Source organism: Pinus tabuliformis, chromosome J (genome assembly GCF_031772625.1).
Source record: "Pinus tabuliformis cultivar Carrire ecotype Pingquan chromosome J, CPIR1, whole genome shotgun sequence".
Lineage (NCBI taxonomy): Eukaryota > Viridiplantae > Streptophyta > Pinopsida > Pinales > Pinaceae > Pinus > Pinus tabuliformis.
In genome coordinates, this window is record NC_142295.1 from 213,732,016 (window position 1) to 213,759,806 (window position 27,791).

The window sequence follows — 27,791 nt, forward strand, 5'->3', positions numbered from 1 at the left end:
TGAAGGACAGCTGCAACCTTGGTGACACATAGGGACGGCTACAAGCATGAAGAATCATGGACAGCAGCAGCATGGTAAAGCATGGACAGCAGCAAGTACAATGGGATAGCAATAAGCATGGTGCAGCAGTGGCACTATGTACAGCAGTGCTAAACACTGGGACAGCAACAGCATGAGGTCCAGCATTATGATGATGGGTGCAGCATGGTGCAGCACGGTGAGGTGCAGCATGATGATGAGATGCAACACTATGATAGGTGAAGCAGTCACCTTGGAGAATCAGTTGAAGCAGCATGTCTTCAACTGATCTCATGTATCATCATCCTAGGAGATGATCTATGCTCTTATCTACATAAGTCAAAGTGTTGACTTCTGCTATAAATGTACTATCTCTATCTCTCTCTCTCTCTCTCTGCTGAACTATTGAAGATCATATAAGAAGAATTGACGAAGGGTTTCTCCACATTGGAGTTTGTCCCTGGCTAGCGCCACATCTTGTGTTCTCTTGTCTTGGCTTGTCTTCTGCAATTTATATTTATGTTCTATCTGCAGTTTACTTTAACGCTGATATGATTGCTAATCTGGAGAAGATATTAAGCTAACTGTGAAAATTGAAATAAATTGCTCTAGCATAGAACATACCTAAACTTAACATGGTATCGAAGCTAAGGTGAAGACAATGCCCAAGCCAGAGTGACAGAGCAATCACCAAAGACAATTGGGAAAGGACAAAAGGATCAATGGATTCCTCATCCCTCTTCAAATTCACCAAGGGTGAAATCGAAGTAGAGAACATTATCAGAATGGCGCTGAGGAAGCTTATGATGGCCTACCTAAAGATCACTTCATTGGAAAGTCCGGATCTAAGGTGGAGAGAAAGACAGATGACCTGTTCAGCCATTATGCGAAGGAGTGTCCGAATGGCAAGGACAAATCACTTGATGATGATAACAATCATTCCAAGGACATCTTCAATGATTAGAGGAATGACAGGTAATGCAAGTCATCAAGAAAATGGTCGACTCTTCAGAGAAAGCAAGGAACCCCAGGTATGAAGAATCAAACGTTGTTTCTGATAAGATAAAGAAGTGTTATCTTGTATTGGCCCTCTCCTTCAAATTCTTTGGGAATCTGGCTTATTGATTATAGTGCTTCAAGGCACTCCATCAAATAGAAGGGTGCTCTCTCTCTAATTTGGTAGAGATGGAAACATTCGTGGGATTATACTTGGAGCCGATGACACCTATCCCGAAAAGGGTGTTACCCCTCAATTGAATGAGGGTAACTCAATTCATTCACAGAATCTCTTTTATGTACCTGATCGCAAGAAGAACTTGGTGTCCATTTCGGCAATGAAAGTCAAAGGTTTGAGGGTGGCATTCATCGATGGAAAGGTACGTGTTTGAAAATAGAATTTTCAAAAGACGCTTTTTCTCATGGGTTCAAGGTTGGCAATTTGTATCAAGTTGCAGGATGGTCCATTGGGGATCATGTCAATTAACATATCTCATTTATAACACCGGAGGTCTACTTATGGGGCCCTACCCGATGTGAGTCAGATGGTGACAGGGATGCCTAAATTCAAGAAGAGCATGAAGGTACATGTCTGAGATGTACGGAAGGAAAATCCTACAAGGGGACCATTCCCCTCATGTAGCAGGTCCACAAGTTTGGAACAACCCGAGGAGTTTGAGATTCATGATCGGGAATCTCATGTATACATGTGGAAGAAAGCCCTCTGTGGCTTGAAGAAAAACACCCCGGGCATAGTATGAGAGGATTGATAGTTGTCAAATGAAGTTGAGATTCACTAAGAGTGAAGCTAATCCAAACCATTGTTTGAAGGTTGTGGATGACAGACCTCTCATACCGGCACCTTCTAAGAACAATCTATTTCTGATAGGTGTTGACCCTCTCACTTGTAGAAGTAAGAGGGAGTTGGATTCCGGATGTGGAATGGTAAACTGAAAGCCCATGACTACCTTCAGGATCTTAACTTTCAGAAGTTATATGGTGATGATGCCGGACCAGATTTTGGAAATGCCTCTGAGTTTCATAAACTCATTTGCATCAATGTTCTTGGTGAACTTTCGTCCGGATATATGTTTTGCAGTTAGCATGGTGAGCTCATATTTGGTTGAGCCTCACTGGATTGGTGCCAGGAATCTTCTGAGATATCTTTGAGGCACAATCTCTCATGGATTGAGATACACTGCCGGGAATATGAAGCTACATGATTATTCGAATGCTGACTGGGCAGGCAGTGTGGAGGATCACTAGAGCACTTCTTAGTGTTGGTTCTCTTTGGATTCTGCTTCAATATCATGGCTAAGCAAGAAGCAAAAGACGGTTGCCTTGAGCACCGCTAAGACCGAATACATAGCTATGAGTATGACCTCGTTTGAAGCTGGTTGGTTGTGGAAGCTCTTCAGTGAGTTGTTTGTACACATGATGAATACCACTGTGATTCTCTGTGACAACCAGGGGGGGATTCGATTGTTGAGGAATCCCGTATTCGATGATTGCTCCAGCAGATAGACATCAGATACTACCTTATCTGGGATATGGTAAGTCGATGAGCGAGAAGGCTCCAACATATCGGTACAAATGAGCAGGTCGCCGACATTTTTTACGAAGCCGCTGGGAAAGGTCAAATTCTTGACTTTCCTAGAACGACTTGGTGTCGTTCAAAGACCCTCTTATGAGGGGCATGTATGATGCACACATTGAGCTCTGGGAGCTCTAGGGAGCGCAGGGTACTTCTTGGAGCGACATACGACCACAGGGCGACTCACCTAGTGGTGCGCTATGTACAGGGTGACAGGTTCAATCTTCCCCTGTGATACCTGTGGCGACTGTGGAACAAGATGATTAGTTCTCCTGTGGGCCGGGATGATTAGCTCTCCCGTGGCAGCTGTGAAACAGGATGATAAGTTCTCTTGTGGGTTGGGATGATTAGTTCTCCCATGGCGACTGTGGGACAGGATGATTCGTTCTCCTATGGACAAGATGATTAGTTCTCCTGTCGAGGCATCCTACCCATGCAGTCTGGGACTCATGGGAAGTACCTCTCATCTGATCAATGAGCAGGGAAATGGGATTAGGGACCATAGTAGCACTATCAATGGACGCATCATTGTATCTACCGTACTCCCTATGCTAGGATGACCTCCATTGATCTGGGATCAATGAAACTAATATGGGATCAGTCTGAGTGGTTTGAGACACTCTCTTGTGATACTGATCTGGGATCAATAAAACTGACTTCGGGTCAGTAAGAGTGATATGACACACTCTCATATAGACTGACTTCGGGTCAGTAGAAAATGGCATGAGACATTCTCGATCAATTCTTCTTCTTCATGGTTCAGCAGAGCAGAGAAAAGCAGAGCAGTGCAGGGCACTGATGGCAAAGATAGTACAGTCAGACAGATGGATCAGCGGATGGAGTTCTCCCTAGTTGAGGGGGAGTGTTAAAATTGGCAACTAGGGCCAAAATCCATGTGGGTCATCTTATTTATGGCAGCTAATATTTTTCTTTGGATCCCTCTCGTCGAGAGGTGTAGGATTGATCTAAAGATCATCTGATTCCAATAAGTATTCATGGAGATATGAATTTATTTGTGTTATGGGACAATTCATCAAGGTCGACCAGCAACCAAATTGCCCCCTCTCATCCTCAATGTAGCACTATAAATAAAGGTGACTCTCAAGTCATTTTACACACCTCTTGTGATCTCTTCCTCTCCACTTGTCTTTGGGTTTTGGTGGGAGGAGAGATCTCAAGATGATACACTGCCCTAGAAGAAGCCCTAGACCCTAACGTTGTCATGGAGGAGACACAGTTTCTCATACGTTGTCAAGGAGAAGCCCTAGACGTGGAGCTGTAAAGGTTTTCTAAGGAGACCTACGTTGCCCTAAACTAAAGCCCATAAAGCCAGCCTTAACGCTGATATGGAGAAGCCACTTGATGCCCTAATACGCTCTCTAATATGCAGCAAGAAGAGACACTTAAGCGCAGTCATGAGCACAACTAAATGGAGATCCACAAAAGCCCTAACCACAGTCTTACAACATAGCTCTAACGCTGCCCTAAAATGCGGTCATGGTCACAGCATGGATTGGGAAAACATATTATGCCCTAGCCGTAGCAAAAGTGACAGCGTGAGGACAGCGTGGAGGACCTAATTAGAGGTCGAGTTGCTGTGGGGATGCGGGTTGGTTTGAGCGCTGTTTGAGGGTGCAAACAGGCCCAAGAACAGGGTTGTCTCAAAGGAACAAGGTGCTGGAGATTAGGCCGATTAAGTAGGCTCCTCGCAGGCCTACCTTGAGGGTAATTGAAGAGCACCGACATGTTGGAGTAAAGACAGTTAGGGCACTTCTATTTGAGCTGTAGAGAGAGGCTACTACTGCGTGGGAAAGGAGGTTGCGTAGGAGCTGTGTGTAGGGCTGTTAGGCCAAGTATCTATAGAAGCCTAATCAAGGTTGTTTGGACAGCAATCAAGGTAAGGAGATTTGTTTTTGGGCGAGCTGTAGATGACAGATGAACTGTGGTAGGTAGCGGGTCAATCCGTTAGGACTATTGCAGCGATCCTAACTCAAACCACTTACATTAGCATTGCTAAGTGCTAGGCCGCAAGCCATAGCACCATAGCAAGCAACCTTGGTATCTTAGGATGAACGTTGTGATGCATAGTACAGTAGTTCTGTGAGACTCAGTGAAGGTGCAGCATGAAGGACAGCTGCAAGCTTGGTGACACATAGGGATAGCTACAAGCATGAAGAATCATGGACAGCAGCAGCATGGTAAAGCACGGACAGCAGCAAGTACAATGGGACAGCAGCAGCATGATGACGAGATGCAGCACTATGATAGGTGAAGCAGTCACCTTGGAGAATCAGTTGAAGCAGCGTGTCTTCAACTGATCTCATGTATCATCATCCTAGGAGATGATCTATGCTCTTATCTAGATAAGTCAAAGTGTTGACTTCTACTGTAAATGTACTATCTCTATCTCTCTCTCTCTACTGAACTATTGAAGATCATATAAGAAGAATTGACGACGGGTTCCCCACATTGGGGTTTGTCCCTGGCTAGCACCACATCTTGTGTCCTCTTGTCTTGGCTTGTCTTCTGCAATTTATATTTATGTTCTATTTGCAGTTTACTTTAATGCTGATGTGATTGCTAATCTGGAAAAACTATTAAGCTAACTGTGAAAATTGAAATAAATTGCTCTAGCATAGAACATACCTAAACTTAATAGAATGGTCCAAAAGTCATGGATCAAGCCAGATCTAATCTTAGTTGTTGATTAGGGATTTAATCTTGGCCGTTGATCTGTCAACGAGAAAAGTATAAGAGGAGGCTTGAGGGTCACTTGAAGAATACACCAAGAGATCAAGATTTCGACTTTCTGGGGCTGGGTTTGCTGAGAAGGTTGAGAGAGTGATCTGGAGTTGCAGCTGAGGGGCAGTGAATACAGAAGCAGAGAGGTAGAGATAGTACCGGGAGGATCAGTGCAGCAACCGAGAATACAAAAGCAGAGAGGCAGAGATAGTGTCAGGAGGATCAGCGCAGCAGCCAAGAAGATGACGCAGAGGGCAGAAGCCGGAACTGCCGGGAACAATCGGGAACTGCCGAGGACTGTCGGGAACTGTCGGAACTGTCGGGAAAGCTAACGTAGAGGGCAGAAGCCAGCACTGCTGGGAATAGCCGGAACTGTTGGGAACTGCTGGAACTACCGGGAAAGATGATGCAAAGCGCAGAAGCCAGAACTGCCAGTAAAGATGATGCAGAGGGCAGAATTCGGAACTGCTGGGAACATCCAGAACTGTCGAGAAAGCTGACACAAAGGGCAGAAGCAAGAACTGCCAGGAACAATTGGAATTGCCAGGAATTGCCGGAACTGCCGGGAAAGCTGACGTCGAGGGCAGAAGAGGCTGACACAGTCCCTAGAGGCTGACGTTGGGGTTTTTCGTGGGGAAGATTGGAGCTGAGGAGCTGCCAGAGTGTTTATCCAGGGTTTCAGCGAGAGCATCTATCTCCATAGGAGAGGTACTATTACCGAGATTTTTCTCTGTTGGGTGAGCCGGATTTGGCACCCAGATTGTATTATGAAACTGCTTAATAAATCAAACCCTCAGATAGCTACACTGGTTTTCCCACATTGGGTTTTTCTGGGGACATTAGTCCAAAAATAACAGTGTCATTTGTGTGCTTGTTTCTGTTTCCTTCAGTTGATGATCTGTAATGTGTTGAGCATGTACTTGTGTTTATTTTCAGTATTTACATGGTAAATAACTTGTTAATTAATCAGAACAAGTAGGAAGGAATAAATCAGAAAGTACATGGAGGGTTTCTAACTGTTAGACTTAGAAATTTCAACATGTTGCTCTCGCTGTGTGTGTTCTCCAACTAACCCCAAGCCTTCCTTTATACTTTTCCTATTGAGAAATCAACGATCGTGATCTAATCTCTAATCAAAGGCTAAGATTAAATTAGACTTGATCCTCGTCACTTAGAAGCTTCTCACCTATATTTACATTAATTCACTTTAATTATTTTAATTTCCTAAGTTTTAACTTAGGCACCATTAAAAATAATTAATTATTTGAATAACATGCACTCTGGGTGGAATTTCTCCCAACGATTTCTGGGTCTTGGAGATCCCATGTGTTCTAACCCCTCCACAAAAGCTAGAGCACATCCGATCCTACCCAAAAATCAACAAATATTGCAGAGGTTTAATATGCAGGAATGTATGTCAGTAAAGGTTCCTATTCCTATAGTTGTAAAGTTATTTGCATATCAATGTCCAAAGACACTAGAAGATGAAGAGGACATATCCTATGTTTTATATGCTAGTGTAGTTGTTAGTTTGATGTATGCAATGGTCTATACTAGATTGGACATTGCACATGCAACGAAAGTATTCAGCAGATGTATGTCAAAACCAAGGGAGCATTGTGTAGCAGTATAGAGGGATTTTAGCTATTTGCGTGACATTACTAGGTATGGATTATGCTACCAAGGAAGACTAGGATTGGACAAAGCGTTGGATATACATGGATTTGTTGATGTGGACTGGGCTGGAGATATAGATCATAGCAAATGTACAAACGGATGTGTTTAACTTATTTGGAGGAACAATAAGTTGGATGAGCAAGATAAAGTCTATAGTGGCACTCTCAACTACATAAGTTGAACACATGACAACCACTCATGCACACAAGGAAGCAATATGGTTACAAAGATTAGGTTCAGGAATTGAGTTAGTACAAGAAGCAGTAAGGATAGATTGTGACAGTCAGAGTGTAATCTTCCTGCAAAGAACCCGTCTTATCATTCTAAAACAAATCTTATTGATGTTCAGTATCGCTTTGTGAGAAACATGGTTGAAGGAAGAAGGTGTTGCTCGTGAAGGTGAAGACGCTGAAAAATGTTGTAGATTCACTAATAAAGTCTGTGAACACCAAGAAGTTTTCTTGGTACAGAGAAACAATGAACATTGGTGCCCTAGATTCGGCCCCCTATATGCAAAGAAAATAACAAGTGAGATAATGTTAGGTGTGTGCTATATTCTTTGCATGACTAGCTCCACACGTGATTCACATGCAGTTTTCGACACATGGTTTTTTATTTTAGTGGTTTTGTGGTGCATGGTCATTCAATCCATGGTTTGTAATTTTGGTTAAGGAACTATAGTTGTACTCTAATCTAAGATTAATGGATTGATGGTTTATGGATGCCACTAGATATACATATTTTATTGTGACATTGTAAAGATCTAATATATACTAAAAAATCTGTCTGGTTTTCCCTGTTTGTACTTCATGGGTAAAATCTGTGTTAAATGTGTGTATGTATGCCATTGCATCTTTTCTGTTTTCATTAAGAATCTGTTTGTAGAAATTAAATTTATGTTGTTAAAACCAACAATATTTAGTTAATGACATCCTTCCTAAGGGTCATATGATTGACTATCCAGTTTTCCTTCTAATTTAATGATTGAAAAATATTTCCTTTGCATTTAGACAGTAAAGCTTATCTGTTTTTTGGTATTCGATTTCCTTGTATTACCTTTTTTAGAATGGTTATTTGGCTCTTGCAACACTGGTATACGTTTGTCCAGCTAACAAGAATCTATCGTACATGAACATTCATTCTTTACAAATACACATTATTAAATCAGGAGTTTCTCATGAGATATTAACTAGCTAGAACATACATTTAGTTTATTTTGTCATTCAGCCTTGTTCTCCTGTTTCAAAAAATCTTCAAATCCGAACCTTCGATGGAGAAAAGACATTCATATGTATAAAGACCAGATATTTTTAGGCTATAATCTATGCTTTACCTTCAAATCAATGCATATATTACACCAGGAGTTTCATACAGAAGCTTCTTCACAGCTTTATGTGAAAACGTACACAACAAGACAAAGCAAAATAATGTACCAACCAACATTAATGAAAATCTAGGGCCTAAGAATCAGACATACAAACCAGACTCAAAAGTCGATTCCTTGCCTCCAACCGCTGCTGGTCTGAGTAAATGTGGCCACCTGGATTCAATCCCTTCGATATGAAAAGTAATTCTTTTGGTTTATCACCAGTTATCCATTCCATTGTTAGTACTTTCCTTCCAGTCAGGTGCATAAATGCTTTTGGCACTGAAACATAAGGCAAATTTGAAAGTGATGCCTGCCAAAATAGACAGAAAAGTTTCATAATATTAATCAAACGCAGACTTTTGACCAAAGCTACGAGAGTTAGAAAGTGAAAACACAAGATTCAGTTTCTTTTGCCACAAGAAGCCATAACAGGAGCGAAAAAGAAAATATAATGCAGGAAAGCAAAAAAAAATAAAAAATAAAAAAGAATGCACACATAATTTGCATCTTTCTTACTAATGCACATATAACTTGCATATGTCTTGTATCCATGTTAGCTACAGTTTAATCCCTTCAAAAAACCAAGGTATATACTAAATAACCTGGTAAAGTATTATATTGATGAACTGTTTATGTGCTCCAGTCTCATACAAATTGTTATAGTACAAAAGTAGACATCCCAGATTGGGTAATTCCCCTGATTTGTATATCTAGAGTAACATTAGCAGAAGTTCAGAAAAAAATAGCAGAATAACGATAAGAATATTCATCTGTGTCCCTGGGCCCAAGTATTGAAAGCTGGAAATCTTATATGGCAAAAAATGCATTTCCAGAAATCGGATTAGCTCTATAACAGTTTCTAAAAATAACTGTTTTTGGTTCTAATTTTATTTTCTTTTATTGTATTTTTTAATGTAAGGAAAAAAATGTTGGAAACTGCTGGCAATTTCTGTCAGTTTCCAGAAATAGTTGGGAAACAGCACAAAATGTTTATGGAAACTGTTGAAAACCTCTCGACAGTTTTGAGCTTCCCGTAACAGTTTTGGGGATCTGGAAATATTTTGGAAATTAGAAACATGTTTCCATCCTTGTACTCAGAAATCGTAGATATAGATAATTACATACGATAAAATAGCATTATTAATGTCCACGAACAATCGCAAATATAGGTTAACGGGACCCCAAAAAAATTGACTGGTGATCCACTGTGGGTTTACGGAAGCAACTCATTGTCGCTGAAACATAAACCCAAATAAACTAAACAAATGAATATGAGAAATAGCCAAAGGCCTAAGCATATTATACAACATGATAAAGGGCAACTAATCTTCATTAGATGATGAAGCCCCCTATTACTGCAAAATCTAGCACCCTAGTGCAAAGTCTCACTTAGCAATCTAGATTGAGACCAAAAATGGGAGAGTTACGACATCTACTTGAGCAACTTCTCCCGTCATTTTTGTGGTTGGATACAATGCCCACAAGGGAGGCTTCCCCAAAACATCTTGGGGATTAGGTAACACAAATGGACTTACACTAAATTCACCCTAAGGGTTCTACCACAAGATTTAGCCAAATACAAGCATGCAATGATTGGAATTTCATGTGATTTAAGGCATAATTTCAAGAGAGCAAGTTCAAAGGATCCTATGGCTAAATCTAGAGGGTTTAGTATGACCTAAAGAGACCTAAATAGGTTCCCAAACTAATGCAATCACAAAATTACACTTTGCTATTATAAACAAGTGCTTCAATCAGCAATTTAAAGCATGCAAATATTTCATGACAGCAATGAGGAAAGCGCCCCAGAATCTATGATAAACAAGTGTAAAATTAGGGCTGATTAATGAGTAAACAAAATAATGAATTACAACACTTTTAAGTGGGCGAAATATACATACAACAACAAAATGAACCCTGTTACCCACCAAAAGTGGGTTACCCCATATGGAAATATTTTCTCTTACCATCTCTTCCAGCCAGCAGCCCCTAACAGCCACTAGTAGCCAATGATGATGTGCCATTCATATCTCCGCCACCTGCATTAGTCATATGTTTCCTCGCTCATTTAGCAAGAGTGCACGTTGGAAGGCGGGATGCCTACCAAAAGGTACTTTATCCATTTTGCAATCGAGTGCTTATGCTTATTTGTACTTTGGGCATTTGGTATGGATTATGGGGTAACCTAGAAGGAAAAAGGGCTTTGACCATCACCTTGGTCCCCCACCTTAAATGGGTAGGTTAATATTTCATCCTAGTCAAGTGGGACCTCCCCCAATGACCGAATGGGTATAGGAGGGTCACTACTTGGGAAACCCCGATTGAGATAGTGTTGTCCCATCTCTCCCTATTCCATATGTTAGGGCAAGTATTTTGGTAACTCCACGAATTGAAATCTCTATTAAGAATAACATTAATATATACACATAGAGGAGTGACTACTGGGATTCACATTCCAAGATCTCTTCAACTTCTTATTTTATATTTAAATATTTACAAGATATTTGCCCAATCCCAGATGATTAGGAGTCGCCATCCCCCCCTTTAATCTGAAGGGGTGTTTGTAAGTCCAAGCATCATTCTAAATCTTTCAAACTTTTCGCTTCCAAGCGCTTTGGACAAGATGTATGAAATCTTCTCATTTGTGGAACAATGGCATATGTGAATAGTCTTGGCTTCAACATGATGTCGAATCAAATGATACTTTGTATTGATATGCTTGGTTCGATCATGGAACTTTGGATTCTTGGCCAATTTTTTTGCAGATCTATTGTCAATTAAAAGAGGAGTAGAATCCACTTGTTTCTCCTGCGAATCTTCAAGAATTTTCCCCAGTGGCACAAGTTCCTTTGTTGCCTCTACAACTGCCACATATTCTGCCTCTATTGTTGGAATCTGTGGAATTTGTTGAATCTGATTTATACTTGTTCATGAAGACCCACTTGCAGCCAATCAACTTGCTTCCAAATGGAGGGTCCACCAGCGTCCAAGTTCCATTCTTTTAAGAGAACAATGCTCTTTCTGCACTGCTTGTTTCCATTCACCATAAGAAGCAGCTTCTTTAAAGGAAGTTGGCTCGAAACTAGTAGACAAATTTAATTCACAATCATAAGAAACATCCATGTCAATAGTTGAATCAGAATCATCTACATCACCTCCATTATGTCTAGTAGAACTTCTCGTTCCTGTCTTTCCAACCTCATCAAGATGAAAACTTTCAAGTGTGTTAGTGACCATTTTGGAGGACCTTTTTGAGATGGCCCAGGTTGTTCTGTTGACTGAGATGGGGCTAAATCAAGATTTAGTCTTCCAATTCTCTCAATCACATCACTCAAAGTGTCTTCTTGATCAGAAGTGGTTGGAGCTTCATGATGGGGAGAGAGTGCTTCAAAAGGAGATTCCACAAATTAATCCAGGATAGGGACCCCCCCTTCAAGATATGGAATTTCATTATCAAATTCCTGAAAAGATTTTGCATACCCAAATCTGTCCAAGCGATCAAGTTGTTGCTCAACAACATTGTCAATCTTGGAAGATTCAAGAAAAATCACATCTCTAGACAATATAAACTTCTTATTTAGTTCATCATAGAGACAATATGCTTTGGAGGTATCCAAGTGCCCCAAGTAGATACACATTTGACTCCTTGCACCAAGTTTGTTTCTTTGTTCCTTAGGATTCAATGCATAATAGGTGGAACCAAAAACCTTGATATGTCTTACCGAAAGAATGTGGCCATACCACATTTCATAAAGAGTCTTGTTTTTGAGAGCATGAGATGGACATCTGTTTTTTAATATAAACTATTAGCTTATGGTCGCATCGGACAGGTGTTATACTCTCAGATGATGCTGAGAGGCTAAGGAATGTGAAAATTCCACAACAAGAATCCCTACTGTAGCAAACTGACGTTACTTCTCCTACTTGTTAATCCATACAAGTTATTTATTGTGTTCTACGATAAATATCGAAATAAATACTACTGCAACCTTCACATAATTAAATTATAAGTGGAAACACGATACTGAGAAAGAAAGAAAATACAACACAATGGACATCATTATTTTTGGACAAATGTCCCCGAAAAACCCAATGCGGGAAAATCAGTGCAGCAGTTCTGAGGGTTTTCTATAATTAAGCAGTAGTTCTGAATACATATGTTGGTTGCCCTCTCGGTGAACCAGTGACAGAGAAATACAATGGCAGAAAGCCTGAGTGAGTTTTACATCACTTCACCCTGCAGAGTCTGGCTAATCCGGCAGCAAAACAGGTTGTCCCCGGCTATAACTGCGTTGCCCCTTCGAAGTAACTGTGTGGGCCTGCGTGGAGCTCTATGAGGCTCTGGGTCAGCTCTTCTGCCCATTGCGTTAGCTTTGTCGACTGTTCTCGTAGTTCCCGATAGTTCTGGCTCTCTGGCTGGAAGGCAGTCTTCTCCCTCTGCGGTGGCCCTCTGCGTCAAGGCCGTGTGGACCTAGACTGGCCCAACGTCAGCTCTCCTGGCTACTGCGCTGCCTCCACAAGCTTCTCTTCACTTCTCTGTCTGTATTCCCAAACTATCCCTGCCACTCAGCTACAAGATCTCCCCAATCGATTTTCCTCCTAAGAACATCTCACGTCAGAAAATCGATTTCTTCAATCTCTCTGTGCGTCTATCTAAATGAACCCCAAGCCTCCTTCTTATACTTTTCTCGTTGAGGCTTCAACGACCAAGATTAACTCTCTAATCAACGACTAAGATTAAAACTTGAATTGATCTGCTTTTTAGAACATTCTCGCCCATATTTTGATTAATATCCATTAATACTTTAATTTTCCTAAGTTTAGACTTAGGAACCCCATTAAAAATATTAATTATTTTAAAAAAATACAAACCGGGTGGAAATTCACCAAACGATTTTTGGATTCTTTAGAACTCATGTGCCTTAGCCTCTCTGCCAATTTTCATGGCTAGAGCACATTTGATGCTACCAAAAACTAACACTCCCTCTTAGCGAGGAATGTGCTCTAGCAACAAGTCCAACTACATGTTGCTTTCTCTTAAGCCTCTCCTTTCTACATTGTTGCTGCTACCAACACTATGTTGTTGTTGCTACTATATTGTTGCCCATGACACTACCACTGCCATTGTTGCATCTGTACTACAGCTCCCTCTGCATCTATTGCTAACACTGCCACTGCTAGCTCTGCACTACATCATTTTCCAATTGTTGTTGCTCAACAACGGAAAAGCATCCGAAATTTTTGAACTAATTGTGTCCAGTATAATACTACGTGAATGTTGGAATCTGACTACTACTAGTCTCTGACCCTCTGAATCTTCTGCATTACTGCTGACTTCTGCACTACTGCCAACCTTGCTCTGTGCTAATCAGTCTCTGGTCTCAGCTACAGCATCTATCTCTCCAACCAACCCACTGCATCATCTGACACTAAGTACATCTCGCTACTGTTGAATCTTGGGCTCCCGTAGCAAGGAATTGATCCAAGAGGTCGGTTCCTCAAGGATCCTGCCCACATGTAGTCCTCCCGACTACAGCTCAATATCGCCCCATTTCCCTCCTGGGGATGTGTGGGCACTCATGGAAAACTCATCTTCGTCAATTTTTGTTGGAGCAAACTTAGGATCATCTTTCTCATCCTTATCATTTTGCTTCAAAGGACACTGGGATGCAAAGTGGCCCAACTCACCACATTGGAAACATTTTACCTTCGAAATGTCTGCCTTCCGCTTCTACTTTTGTTGTCCCTTTGATGCTAGAGTTGCGTTCTCCTCCTCCTCGTTGGTCTTCATGCCACTCCCATTGTCGCCATTGAAGTTGACCTTAACTAGGTCCCTCCTTATTTCTTCCTGTTGAAGAGCTGCCCACATCTCCTCCCATGAAGGTAGACTTTCCCTGCCCAATATACTTTGGACGACGACTTGCCATTCATCCAAGACTCCATTCAAGGTCGTCCTTACCATCACGGTAGACTAAGGAGTAGACCCCACTACAGCAAGCTGGTCTCTAGTGTCCTGAAGACGTTAAAGATAGGAGTTAACCCCTTCTCCCTTCTGCATTAATGTCCGCTGCAACTTTTGTTCTAAGTACATCTTTCGTTGTTTGGAAGAACCTTCATACAGTGAAGACAAAGCTTCCCACATTTCTCGAGCTGTATCTTTGCCCTGCAAGTGTGAGACCACATGATCTCGAACTCCATCGAGTATGAACCTCTTCGCCTTCCCCTGCTCGGCCTTGTACTTCTTCTGATCATTATCGACGGGAACAACCACAATACTCTTGACGTATGTTTTAAGTGCATCTCATCTAGAAGGAAAGACATTCTAGCCTTCTAGATGACGTAGTTGGATTCACCGTCCAACCTGTCCTAATCCCTCAAGCCACTGGTTGCCATATCTGCCAAAAAGTGTCGAAAAGCCCCCCTCTACTTCTCATTGCTACTACTCAGCCAATGAGAAAACTAACTTCTCGGCGGGAAGTCTATTGAGGAAAAGTTCCCTCAAGGTGCTTCTCTTCTCTCTTCTGACGTTTTTCAGCCCAGCAAATGACCTGCTGAAAATCTGCGTCCCACCAGCTCTCTCACACCGAGGCTTCAACGCTGCTCCCTCTACCCTGTCAAAAATTTCAACTTGAAGTCCTTCTCTCCGTCAACTCACTCAAAGAGAGACTGCCTTGAAAATCTGCCCTCCCGGCTTGGAACTGTGTCAACCTTCTGGGTTTTCGAACTGCTGCCTCCAGCAGCTTTTTCGAACACCCTTCTTCTACTCAGCGCTGGATCTACCAGCTCTTCTCTTCTTGCTTCACCTGTACCTCTGATACCATGTGAAAATTCCACAACAAGAATCCCTACTACAGCAAACTGATGTTACTTTTCCTACTTGTTAATCCATACAAGTTATATATTGTGTTCTATGGTAAATATCGAAGTAAATACTACTGTAGCCTTCACTTAATTAAATTATAAGCGGAAACAAGATTCTAAGAAAGAAATAAAATACAACATAATGGACATCGTTATTTTTGGACAACTGTCCCCAAAAAAACCCAACGCGAAAAACTAGTGTAGCAGTTCTGAGGGATTTCTATTATTAAGCAGTGGTTTCGAATACAAATGTTGGTTTCCCTCCCAGCAAACTAGTGACAGAGAAATACAATGGCAAAAAACCTAAGTGAATTTTACGTCACTTCACCCTGTAGATTCCAGCTGATCTAGTAGCAAAACTGCCTGTCCTCGACTACAACTGTGTTTCCCCTTCGCAATAACTGCGTGGAGCTCTCTGAGGCTCTGCGTCAGCTCTTTTGCCCACTGCATCAGCTTTCCCGGCTATTTCGACAGTTCCGACTCTCTGCATGGAAGGCAACTTTCTCCCTCTGTGTTGGGCCTTCTAGCCCTACTTCAAGGCTACATGGGCCAAAATTGGCTCAACGTCAGCTCTCTTGGCTACTGCGTTGCCTCCACAAGCTTCTCTCCGCCTCTCTATTTGTGTTCCTGAACTATCCCTGCCCCTTTGCTACAAGATCTCCCTAATCGATTTTCCTCCTGCGAACTTTTCACCTCAGAAAATCAATTTCTTTAATCTCTCCATGTGTCTTTCTAAATAAACCCCAAGCCTCCTTCTTATACTTTTCTCATTGAGACTTCAACGGCTGAGATTAAGTCTCTAATCAACGGCTAAGATTAAAACTTGACTTGATCGGCTTTCTAGAACATTATCACCCATATTTCGATTAATACCCATTAATACTTTAATTTTCCTAAGTTTAGACTTAAGAACCCCATTAAAAATATTAATTATTTTAATAAAATACAATCCAGGTGGAATTTCTCCAAATGATTTCTGGGTTCTTTAGAACTCATGTGCCTTAGCCTCTCCACCAATTTTCATGGCTAGAACACATCTAATGCTACCAAAAACTAACAAGGAACAGATCTCCAAAACCTAGAAAAGCTTTCATGAGATAAGCTTGGGAAACACCTTAATTAAATTAATTTACCATAATAAAATTATTGTAAATTAAAGTTAATTAATTAAGGATCTTCGAGATTGCTATAGAGACTTCTATTGGTGAAGTCTAATTGGTCCTAGTCATTGATGGAGATTTAACCATTGTCGTCGAAGACTCAATAAGAGATTATAAGAGCAGCTCGAAGGGATGGAGAGAGACACGTCGAGCCTCAATTGCATTGAGGAAGATCGAGCTACCTAGTTCGCAGATTTTGTGAGGGCGCAATTTGAGCCGGAGGGAGAGCATTGGAGAGAGTGGGCAACAGATAATTTGGGAGGAGGTTTTCGGAGAGCTTCCCAATGATTTTCCAGTGCCGGAGAGGTAGGAAAAGGGAGGCTGAATACATCTCTGCAAAGGAGGTTGTACAAGCAATGCAAATTGCCAAAAACCCCAGTGCGAGTTGCCAGAAGAGCCACAAATCAACAGCTAGAGGTCAGATCTAGTTTCGGAAGGCAAAGTGAGCAGTTTCTAGTGGCAAAGGTAGGTAGGATGACTCAGCTAGAGCCAGTTTCCAGGCAGTGCGAGTTATTCAGAGCCAACAATGCAAGTTCCAAGTTGCAATGCAAGTAACTAGTGTGGGGTGCGAGCAGGCGAAGGGAGGCCGAGTTGATTAGCAAAGGAGATCTTTGATCTCCAAATTATTTTTTTAGTATATTTGACGGAGGATTGGCAGTTAGGCATCCGTATCGTAATATTTCTCAAATTGTTGCATAATAAAATAAACCCTCATCTATTCCACAAGTATTCCCTTCGGGGTTTTTCCAGGATGTTTAGTCTAAAATAACGGTGTCAATTTTATTGTGCGCATGGGCATCTATTTCTCAGTTCCTTATTTAACTTACGCAATGTAATTTTATTGTGAAGAATGCATCAATGATTTATTCATTATTTGTCATAAACAACTAAACTGCTAACCAATTAGAAGAATAAACTCCAAATGGTTCATTTAAGGAAATTTCACATTGTATTAGAGCATTATTGATCAAATCATAGGCTCAGAAGTGAGGGAACCATTTTCGTGCAGTTTCAGAGGTAGATCTAAAGCACCAGTCTCCATATCTACGCAAGCCAATCACGCAGTGCGAATTGCTGGGATAGAAAATCAATTTCCAGAACCAGAGAGCAGGAAAAGTTTGATTTGCTTAGTAGCAGTTCTAGTAGGCAGTAGATTTGTCGGAGAGGAGTTCAGGTGAGCAGATCAGTTGTTTTGCAGAGTAGATCTGGGTGCAGAGGTTTGCAGCAAGGGTTTGTAGTTGTAGATTTGCGCAGGGCAGGAAGAGAAAGGCACACGGAGAGGGAATTTCTAGAATTTTTAAGAGGGTTTCCAGTTTCTAGGAGGAGATTTGTAATTTCTAGTAGCAGAAGGCCCTAGCATAGACTTGTAAGTTCAGCCAGTGCGTGCTTTAAGAGCAACAGTACGTGTGCCAGAATCCGGAGGACTTCCAGAAGGTAGAGCGAGTTGCCCAAAGAGGAGCAACATGCAATGTGCGTGCCGGAGAAGGATTTTTGGATGCAGGTGAGAGCACATCTACACATTCTAAAGTGTTAATTTTATGTATGTTCTATGCTAGAGCAATTTATTTAAATTTTCACAGTTAGCAATCACATCAGCATTAAAGTAAACTGCAGATAGAACATAAATATAAATCGCAGAAAACAAGCCAAGACAAGAGGACACAGGATGTGGCACTAGCCAAGGACAAACCCCACAATGTGGGGAAACCCTTGATCAATTCTTCTTTTATGTTCTTCAAAGTTCAGCAGAGAAAGTGAGAGAGATAGTATATTTACAATACAAGTCAACACTTTGACTTTTGATATCTGCAGAGAACAGTTGAAGACATATTGCTTCAACTGATTCTCTAAGGTGACTCCTTCACCTATCATGGTGCTGCATCTCATCCATTTGTTGCACATAACCGTGTGACACCAAGCTCTACTGTCACATGTGTTGAACCATGATGACTGAGTTGCTCTCATCTTCATGCTGCTCATCATGCTGCATCTTCCATGGTCTTATTCATCATCGAGCTGCCCATACTCATGATCTCATTCATCATCCATTCTTGTCATGCCCACGGTGCTGCATCTTTCATCATCATGCTGCTTCATTCATCATCATTCATTACTGCTTTGATGAGAGGATTATACACCATGACTGTTCCTAGAGGCTGAGATGATCTTAGTACCTTCAGATCATAATTGCACCTTACTGTACTGTAAGATTATGATCCTGTCTCTTACCTTTTATGAGAATGACATTCTTTGCAGAAGTGATTACTATCGCTGCATATTGGTGCATCATTTAATGCTTTAAGTCACAGCTGTACAGGATGTATGTCACTGTGATCTATATACCGAGATCTTCTTTTCAACGTTTCATAGCACATCAAGACTGTTCTTAGATGTTCCCAGATTACATATCATGTACAGCATATATAGTTTTCATGATCTGCGTATAAAGTCCTTTATGATCTGCGTATGTGTCATCATGTACAGCATACATAAGTCTCCATGATCTGCTTATAAATGTCATCAATGATCTGCGTATAAATTCCTTTATGATCTGCGTATGTGTCATCATGTACAGCATACATAAGTCTCCATGATCTACTTATAAATGTCATTAATGATCTGTGTATAAAGTCCTTTATGAACAACGTATAAAGACCTTAATGAACAGCATATAAAGACCTTAATGAACAACATATAAAGAAGTCTCCATGATCTGTACATAAGTGTCTTTATGACCTGCGGCTAGGGCATGTTTGTACTGCTTCTTACATGTCTCTATAAGTGCGTTTTACATGTCAGCTTTGACTGCATTTGAGTGTCACCATTGACTACGTATGAGTCTTCATGACCTGCGTAGAATCTCCATGATCTGCGTATAAGTATCGTTATGTACAGCGTATATGAGTCTCCCTGATCTGTGTATTAGTGTCATCAATGACCAACGTTTTAAGCCTCTCCTTGTCAACGAATTAGGGCATCACTAGTAGGCCAGCGTATAACCCTTGGTGTCTCTCTCCTGCACGAAAAACCCAAGACGTGGAGAGGAGGAGGTCACACCAAGAATAGTTATCCAAATGACTTCAAGTCCTTACCAATTTATACTAAAATGTAGATGATGAAAAGGCATGACTATTGGGTTTCTGAGCCTACTCAAGTTACTAGTCGGCTTGATAATAATTTCATAATCAAAATAAATTCATATCTCCATAAATACTTATCGGAACCGGATGATCTTTAGATCAATCCTACACCTCTCGATGAGAGGGATCCAATAAAAATATCAGCTGCCATAAATAAACTGACCCACATGGATTTTGGCCCTAGTTGCCAATTTTAACATAAAGGGAGTGCAAGTAGCAAAAGGAAGGATGAAAAGGAAGGAGAAGGATATTTCCAACGCTACTCTCTAGTTTATTTGAGTTTCGTAGAGATGGCAATATGATATTGCTAGAATATGTTGTGCAAGTTAGCCAAAATGCAGATATGGGCAGAAGATCAATTTCCGGTTGCCCGAGACAAGTGTGGGAAGGAGTGTGAGTTGTCTAGTGAAAGTTGCAAAGTGAAGAAGGGTTCCAACCATGGACAATACTCGAAAGGAGATATAGCCGCACTAGACTCAAGAGAAGGAGTATGAGACTCCATTGTGTCAGATGGGCAGGATTCGTGGAAGGAGCAGCAAGGAGATCTAAATCTAGCCATGGAGGGCTTTATCAATAGATCAAATCCAATTGTTGTATATTCTTCACATAGATCAGTACCTTAGATACAAGAGCCCAAAGTATTAAGTAGCAGGAGATCAGTGTAGCAGGATGTCGTCAAATAGACAGTAGAAGAGCTAGTTGCAGTCAATACTCCAAAGACAATTGCAAAACTAGGTGCCATGACACAGCCAATGAGAATTGGCTAGTTGCAGAAACCAAGGCGCAGTTCCATAAAGAGAGGTTTCCAGTTTTCTGGAGGACAAACGGAGGTCAAGTTAATTCCAGCAGATGACGTCGCGGGAGGCAGTGCGAATTGGTCAGTTGCAGAAAGCAAGGCACAGTTCTAGCCAGAGACAGTCAGTTGGTTCGTGGTTCAAGGCTACAAATCGTGTATCAATGTCGAGAAGCAATCTTGTGCGAAGAGCGAGTAGCTTCAATGAGAAACATGAGGCAGAGTTACTACTGAAAAAGTATTCCAAGATTGAAGTTCCTGCACTAGAACTATACAGTCTTGTTCAGCATGCAGGAAGGAGTGCGAGTTATAAAGGAGAGGCTTTGTTGGAAGGAAAAGAGATTTCCCAATTCTGCTTGAGAGGAAGATCAAATGAGATCAAACTCACTATTGCAGTAGTTGCAGTGGTTGAGCAGTGCCAACAACAATGTGAGGTAGATCAACGTATGCATAGTAGCATGATGGACAATGTTTTCCAAACAGACTTTTTCACAGTGATTTCCAATGGCAGGGAGAAATCAGCGTGAGATGTGAAGAAAGGAGGTATAATAGACGCCAAGCATCAACAGCGTGGTCAATCCAACTACAGGATGTCGAGTATGATGGAGAGAACACCTTCCTCGCTAAGAAAGATTGTTAGTTTATGGTAGCATCATACAAGTGTTCTAGTCTCAGTTGATGCTAAGAGGCTAAGGAACACTAAATCTCCAAAACCCAAAAAAGGTCTCGCGAAATAAGCTTGTGAAACACCTTAATTAAATTAATTTTCCATAACTAAATTATTTCCTAAGTCTAACTTAAGAAAAATGGTAAATTAAAGTGAATTAATTAAGGATGTTTGAGATTGCTCTAGAGACTTCTATTGATGAAGTCTAATTGATCATGATTCATAGCCATTAATGGAGATTAATCATGGTTGTTGAAGACTCAACGAGCGATTATAAGAGCAGCTCGAAGAGATGGAGAGAGACACATCGAGCATCACTTGCGTTGAGGCAAATTGAGCCACCCAGTTCGTCGATTCAGTGAGAATGCAGTTTGAGCCAGAGGGAGAGCATCGGAGAAAGGGAGCAGCAAATAATTTGGGAGGAGGCTTCTGAAAACTCTCCCGGTGATTTTCGAGTATCAGAGAGGCAGGAAAAGGGAGGCTGAATTCATTTGCAAAGGAGGTCGTACAAGCAGTGCGAATTGCCAGAAACCCCAGTGTGAATAGTCAGAAGAGACACAAATAAGCAATTAGTGGTCAGATCTAGTTCCAGAAGGCAAAGCCAATGGTTTCTAGTGACAGCCAGTTTCTAAGAAGTGTGAGTTCCAGGTTGCAGTGCAAGTAGCCGGTGTGGGGTTCAAGCAGGACAGAGTAGGTCAAGTTGATTAGCAAAGGAGATCTTTGATCTCCATATTATTTTGCCAATATATTTGTCGGAGGATTGCTAGTTGGGCATCCAGATTGTAATATTTCTCAAGTTGTTACATAATAACATAAACCCTCATCTACTGCATTGGTTTTCCCTTCGGGGTTTTTCTAGAGATGTTTAGTCCAAAATAATAGTGTCATTTTTATTGTGTGTGTGCATCTATTTCTTAGTTCCTTATTTTACTTCTACAATGTATTTTTATTATGATGAATGCATTAGTAATTTATTCATTATTTGTTGTAAACAAATAAACTGCTAAGCAATTAGAAGAAGAAACTCTAGTTGGTGTGTTTAAGGAAATTTCACATAGAACTGCATCAGCGTAGAACATAAGCTTAGCATTCTTGAAAAACATCATTGAATGAACAATATTTAAGATTGTCTTGTTCATTCTTTCAACTACACCATTCTATTGAGGATTATAAGGCATTGTTATTTGATGTTAAATCCCATGCTAGTGAAGATAGTTTTAAAATTCATATGAAATATATTATTTTCCATTATCAATGCGAATAGAGCCTGTTGACCACTACGTGTCAACGATCCATAGCAGTGCCCCCTTTTTTTCGCAAAAGGGATAGCGCCTAATCGATGTGTTCTTGCCATCCAGCTATCATCATGAACCTGAGGATCATCTTATAATGTAAACCCAGTCTGCATCTGTACAATGTAAATAATCTCAGCAGATCCGTGTCATGTATGTAATCATCTAAGTAAACCTAATTTTCTGGTGACGATCTACATTCTAGGAGGTTTTTTGTCTCACCAATCCATTCTCGGATAGTCGGCAGAGTTTTCCTTCAGCCTTACCCCAAAGCTGGAATGGATATTGTCACTGGGATCTTAGAGGAGTCCTAGTGTCCTAGATCGAGTCTATGCAAAAGTGATTTGAGAATAATCCTAACTATTCGTTTAGGTTATTTTATTACAAATTGCTTGATCTGCTAGATTATATTTGTGTCGCAGAACTGGGTAGTCTGTGAGGGTCTTTTGCAAATGGGTTTTTCCCCTTGAGATGTAAAAAATGTAAAAATCATGATGTAAAGTGTCTTGAGGGTTAGAAAAATAATTTATTCCCTCAGGTTAATTAATTAAATTTTCTGGTCAAAATTAATTAAAATCATAAGCCAGAAATTTGATTAATTCTAGGTCCTACGTAAATTTAAATTCTCCGAAGGCAAAATTCGTTGGTCGTTAAAAATTAAATTTTAGGACGTCAAGAGACTAAGGTAAATTAATTATTTTGCTAAATTTTAAGCCTTTGGTCCCTGGGGTTAAGTTAAAGTCAAAATATTGAGGAAATTAATTCAAGATTTTAATTTTTGAATTAAGTAAAATGCATTTAATTGAAAAATTTGAATTTCCTCAATAATTTAAAATTTCGACGGCTGAGATTAAAAGAAATTTTAATCCTCATCAACAGTCGAGATTGCTTTGACAAGGATCACTCGAACTAGCCGTTGGAAGATTTATCTTTAAATAGGAGGTCATTTGTCAGTCAATTCATCCGATCTTTTGATCGTGTACTAAGCGAAAAGCTCTCTTGTAATATTTTTATGAGCAATAAAGAAAGACTTTGGGGTTAACTTATGTTGGTGTTACTCTTCGTGGAAATACCGTAAGATGTGTCATTTTCATGCATAGATTTCTTTTTAGCCATTGATGATAGTTTTCTCAAGAGTGATTTGAATACAAGTATCTTGCTCAATCGCTGGGGTTTGAATGATAATTTAAGTTTTGAATATAATAACATGTATCTCTATTTATCTGAATTTTATTATCGTTTTCTCGCTCTATGTTGATGGTTAAATTGAGTTTTGCAGGAAATCCTTGATTATTAGATCATCAGGCGTTCGGGGAAGTTCTCGGCTGAACCAGCCAACTCCCGATCCGTGTTTTTTGAAGAGCCCAGCTTAAATTTGATCCCGAGCTTATCATAAGATATTTTTTATGGGTGATGCATGAAGGGTTTTGAGCTCAGTACCTCCTTTAAAATTCAAAAAAAAAAAAAAATCTATGCTAAATCGTTAGATTTGGCTGTTGAGAGCCTCAGATCATTAGATTTGGATGCGGAGTCGGATTTACACTCCCAAGATCTGATAGATCTGCCATTTATGTACATAGAACTGTAATTTTCTTCAGTTTTCTAACTTGGGTTTTTTGGGTTTTAGTTTTTTGGGTCATTGTATATATCGTTTGGGTGTTTCTTGTTGTCCTGCAACTACAGATCTGAAGAAGAAAACTGTGTAGAGTCCAGATCTAGGCCCTGGAGGGTAAGATCTAGATCTCTGAGTTCATCAACATCATTTTGCAGGGATTTTATTCAAAATAATTTTCCAGTCCAGGGTTTTAAATTCTTTTCTTTAATTTGGAAATAATTTCACCAGGTTTTACTCCTAAATCTGAAGCATTAAAACACATTAATGTGAAATTCATTTTATGGGGTTTATCTTAAGTTTCTGGATGCAGTTCTTTTGCTGCCTAGGGTTTTCTGGAAAAATTTCGAATTTTTTTTTATCTGGATTGTAATTTCTTTTAGGATCTGAAAAATTTTGGGTTTCTACTTGAGTTCTTTTCTCTGTCTATCCTATACGCTGCCCTCAAACCCAGAAAAAAGGAAACCCGCAATCCATACACAGCCTTCTATCCCCACAGCTCTCCTCTCTACGCTCAAGCAGCTCCCATGCTGCTCTTCGAAACCCCTCCGCTTTTGTCGACCTGCTCCATTCCTCGCTCTGATCTGCGTCTAGCTTTCTCACGTTGCTGCCCTCTCCCATTCCTTACCTTCCATTCTGCCATTCCGCAACCTGACCCTCCAGCAAGGCCGCAATCCTTTTGTTGCCTCTCTTCCATTCCCTTGCTTTCCGTCTACTGCCCGTCAAGCAACCTGCTCTCTGCGTGAGCCCACTGCCTTCATCGTAGTCCACTCTCTCCCGTTGTTCTGTCCGCAGTCACACTCTTCTCCACGCATTGCTATCTTCCGCAGCTACCTAAACCCTCAGTTTCTGCCTTCGAGCTACGCTACAAAACCAATGATGCTACTTAAACTGAGAGATTGGGGATCACGGTGACAGCCCCTGATCTGAGCCGTTGTCACCTAGACATTCTGTGCAACAACATTTTTGGCACCGCTGCCGGGGATAGAGTTTTTCTGTCCTTGGTTTCTCGACATCATTTTAATCATCTCATATTTTCCGCCATTCATTAGCCAGTCAAGCGACACAACATTTCCTGGCGTCATTTGATCTTTTCATCACCCTATCTTTCATCATCTCATTAATCGTTTCATTTGCACCTTTAGCACCTGGACATTTCGGTTCGTTTCTTGTTTGGGTGGCGACTCCACTTCTTCCATTTATTATTTCTCAGACAAGAAGCCCTCCCTTATATCCGGTTGTTTGTTGCCTTTTGGATCCTAGAGTTAGATTCATGTTCAAGTGGCAACTCCACTGGTTTCATTTTTTACAAGAATTTCTACTAGAATTTCTTGATTTTCTTGAGTAGGGGTCTCTCTCTATCATCCATTTGGTCTCTCATTATTCCTTCAAGCAAGTCATCATGGATGATTCGTTTACCCCGTGTCATTTTACTGATTTTCTCCATGATATTCCAGAAGTGGCCATTCATAAATTGTCTTTGTTCTCGGGTGGTGATTCAGTCGCTATTAGAAAGCATCTATGCAGGTTTACTCATACAATGCTCATATATTGTAGTTCTCCCCATTATGATCATGAAGATGTCAAAATGCGTCTATTTTCCTTTTCTTTATAGGGTGATGCTTTGAATTGGTTTAATAATTGTCCTGAAGATTCTTTCGCTTCTTTACAAGACATCGCCAATGCTTTTAAAGATAGATATGGTTATCAAGGTAGCTCACCTTGTGCCCCTAAAATTATGCAACAGAATGAAAGTGATCTTATGAAGGATCGAGTGGTTGATGAAAGATTTCAAGTCAATCCTCCATATCAGAATGTGCCATCCACTTGTATCGTTGCAGATCAAATCCATGAGAGTGGAAAACAGGGACAAGTTGTCAAATTAGTGTCAACAATGAAAGGGAAAATGATAAGCAAATTATAGAAGAACTAAAGCAGTTGGTTAAAGACATGCAGTTCAAATTAATGCGGCTAGTAAAAAAATATGGAGCTTAATCAAGAAAAAATTGTAATTGATTACGTCAAGGATATGAAAAATTTATACACCCACCTGGAAAAACGTGATAAGGAGATGGAAATCATGAAAATTAAGCACTCTAATCACGTAATCGATATGCAGAGTCAACATGCTAAGGAAATGGGAACCATTAAAGCTAATCATGACAGGGAAATTAATTCTATGCAAAACAAGTTATTAGCCCTAGAGGAAAATATGACGATCATGGAATTCAATCATTCAAATCAAGTGACTTCCATGGAAACAAGTTATCAGGAAGAAATAAGTTCGATTCAGAACAAGTTGTCAACTATGGATGAAGAAATGACCATCATGAGATTCGATTATAATAATCAGCATGGAAATCATAAGAAAGAAATAAACTATATGCAAAATTGTTTCATGGGCATGAAAGCAAAGAATGATAAAATTATAATCAGCATGGAAATCATAAGAAAGAAATAAACTATATGCAAAATTGTTTCATGGGCATGAAAGCAAAGAATGATAAAATTATATAGGACATGGAAGTTGGTCAAATATCTTTACATAATACATTATTGGCCATAGAAGAAAAATAGGTACCATGTGTCATATATACAGATGGAATACGTATCATCGAGAATAGATTAAAATAATGGAAGTTAATCATTCTAATCAGATGTCCATTATTCAGAATCAAATAAAGGCTATGAAAGCTAATCATGTCACTCTGCAAGAAAGATTCATGAAAACTGAACTCAACCAACCAAAGTTAATAGTAAGACATGCCAGAGAAATAGGTTCATTACATAAAAGGCTGGAAGAGAGGAAATCACAGGTCCCGTCTTGTTGTGAATATCTCGAGAAAGAGGCTAACTCCATTAACGAATATTTAACTAAGAATGACATGATCGAAGAAGAAATAAAAAAGGGTCAAGTTATAACTCATGATCCCTGTGCGACTGATCCATCATTCTTTACAGAGCAGATGCTGAATGAAGAAAGACATGTCATGCATATCTTACATACTTCATCTGAGAGTTTTGAAGCAGAATGTTCCACGTCATCAATGATACAGCCTGCCACAAAAAAAAAACGCAAGAGAAAGAGAATGAGAAAGCGATTTGATGCATCAGATGGTCGCGAACAACGTGATTTTCAGATAGGAAAAAGTCCTACCATATGCAGAATTGGACATGGAACATCCGAGAAACAGCGGATAGATTTTCCTGAAAGCAGGCAAATGGTCAGTATGCACTATATTGAACACATCTTATGCCATGGGGCATCTTTGTATTGTATTTCTAATGTTATGCCCTGTTATTTCAGTATTTCATTTTGTACTTAGATTTGTGATTTTCATGTTGTTAGACTAGTTAATAAATGAGGAGCTTATATCTTTCTTGTGCTTAACATTATATGATGATTTTTGGATAAACGTTACTTATGTTATGTTGTATGTTGTGTGGATGTAGATTCTGGATTCTCACATTCCTCCAATGCAGCAACGTGTCCCCAAGTAGAGCCAAATGTTTACCACTACGTGTCAACGACCCATAGCAGAACCCCCCTTTTTTTCGCAAAAATGATAGCGCCTAATCGATGTGTTCCTACCATCCAACCATCATCATTAGCCTAAGAATCATCTTATAATGTAAACCTAGTCTGCATGTGTATAATGTAAATAATCTCAGCAAATGCGTGTCGTGTATGTAATCACCTAGGTAAACCTATTTTTCTGGTGACGATCTACATTCTGGGACGTTTTTTATCTCACCGATCCATTCTCGGATGGTCGACAGAGTTTTCCTTCAGCCTTACCCCAAAGCCGGAATGGATTTTGTCATCGGGATCTTAAGGGAGCCCTGGTGTTATAGATCGAGTCTATGTAA

General features: G+C 40.3%; 1 protein-coding gene across 1 annotated transcript in view; it reads right to left on the bottom strand.

Moving 5' to 3' along the window:
* LOC149226455 (uncharacterized) overlaps positions 1–27,791 on the bottom strand; it is a 547,178-nt gene that overhangs the window by 261,415 nt on the left and 257,972 nt on the right. Inside the window, exon 8 of the mRNA XM_089377496.1 lies at positions 8,509–8,706. Within this exon, the coding sequence (XP_089233622.1) occupies positions 8,509–8,706 (198 nt within the window). The remainder of the gene's footprint in view (positions 1–8,508; positions 8,707–27,791) is intronic.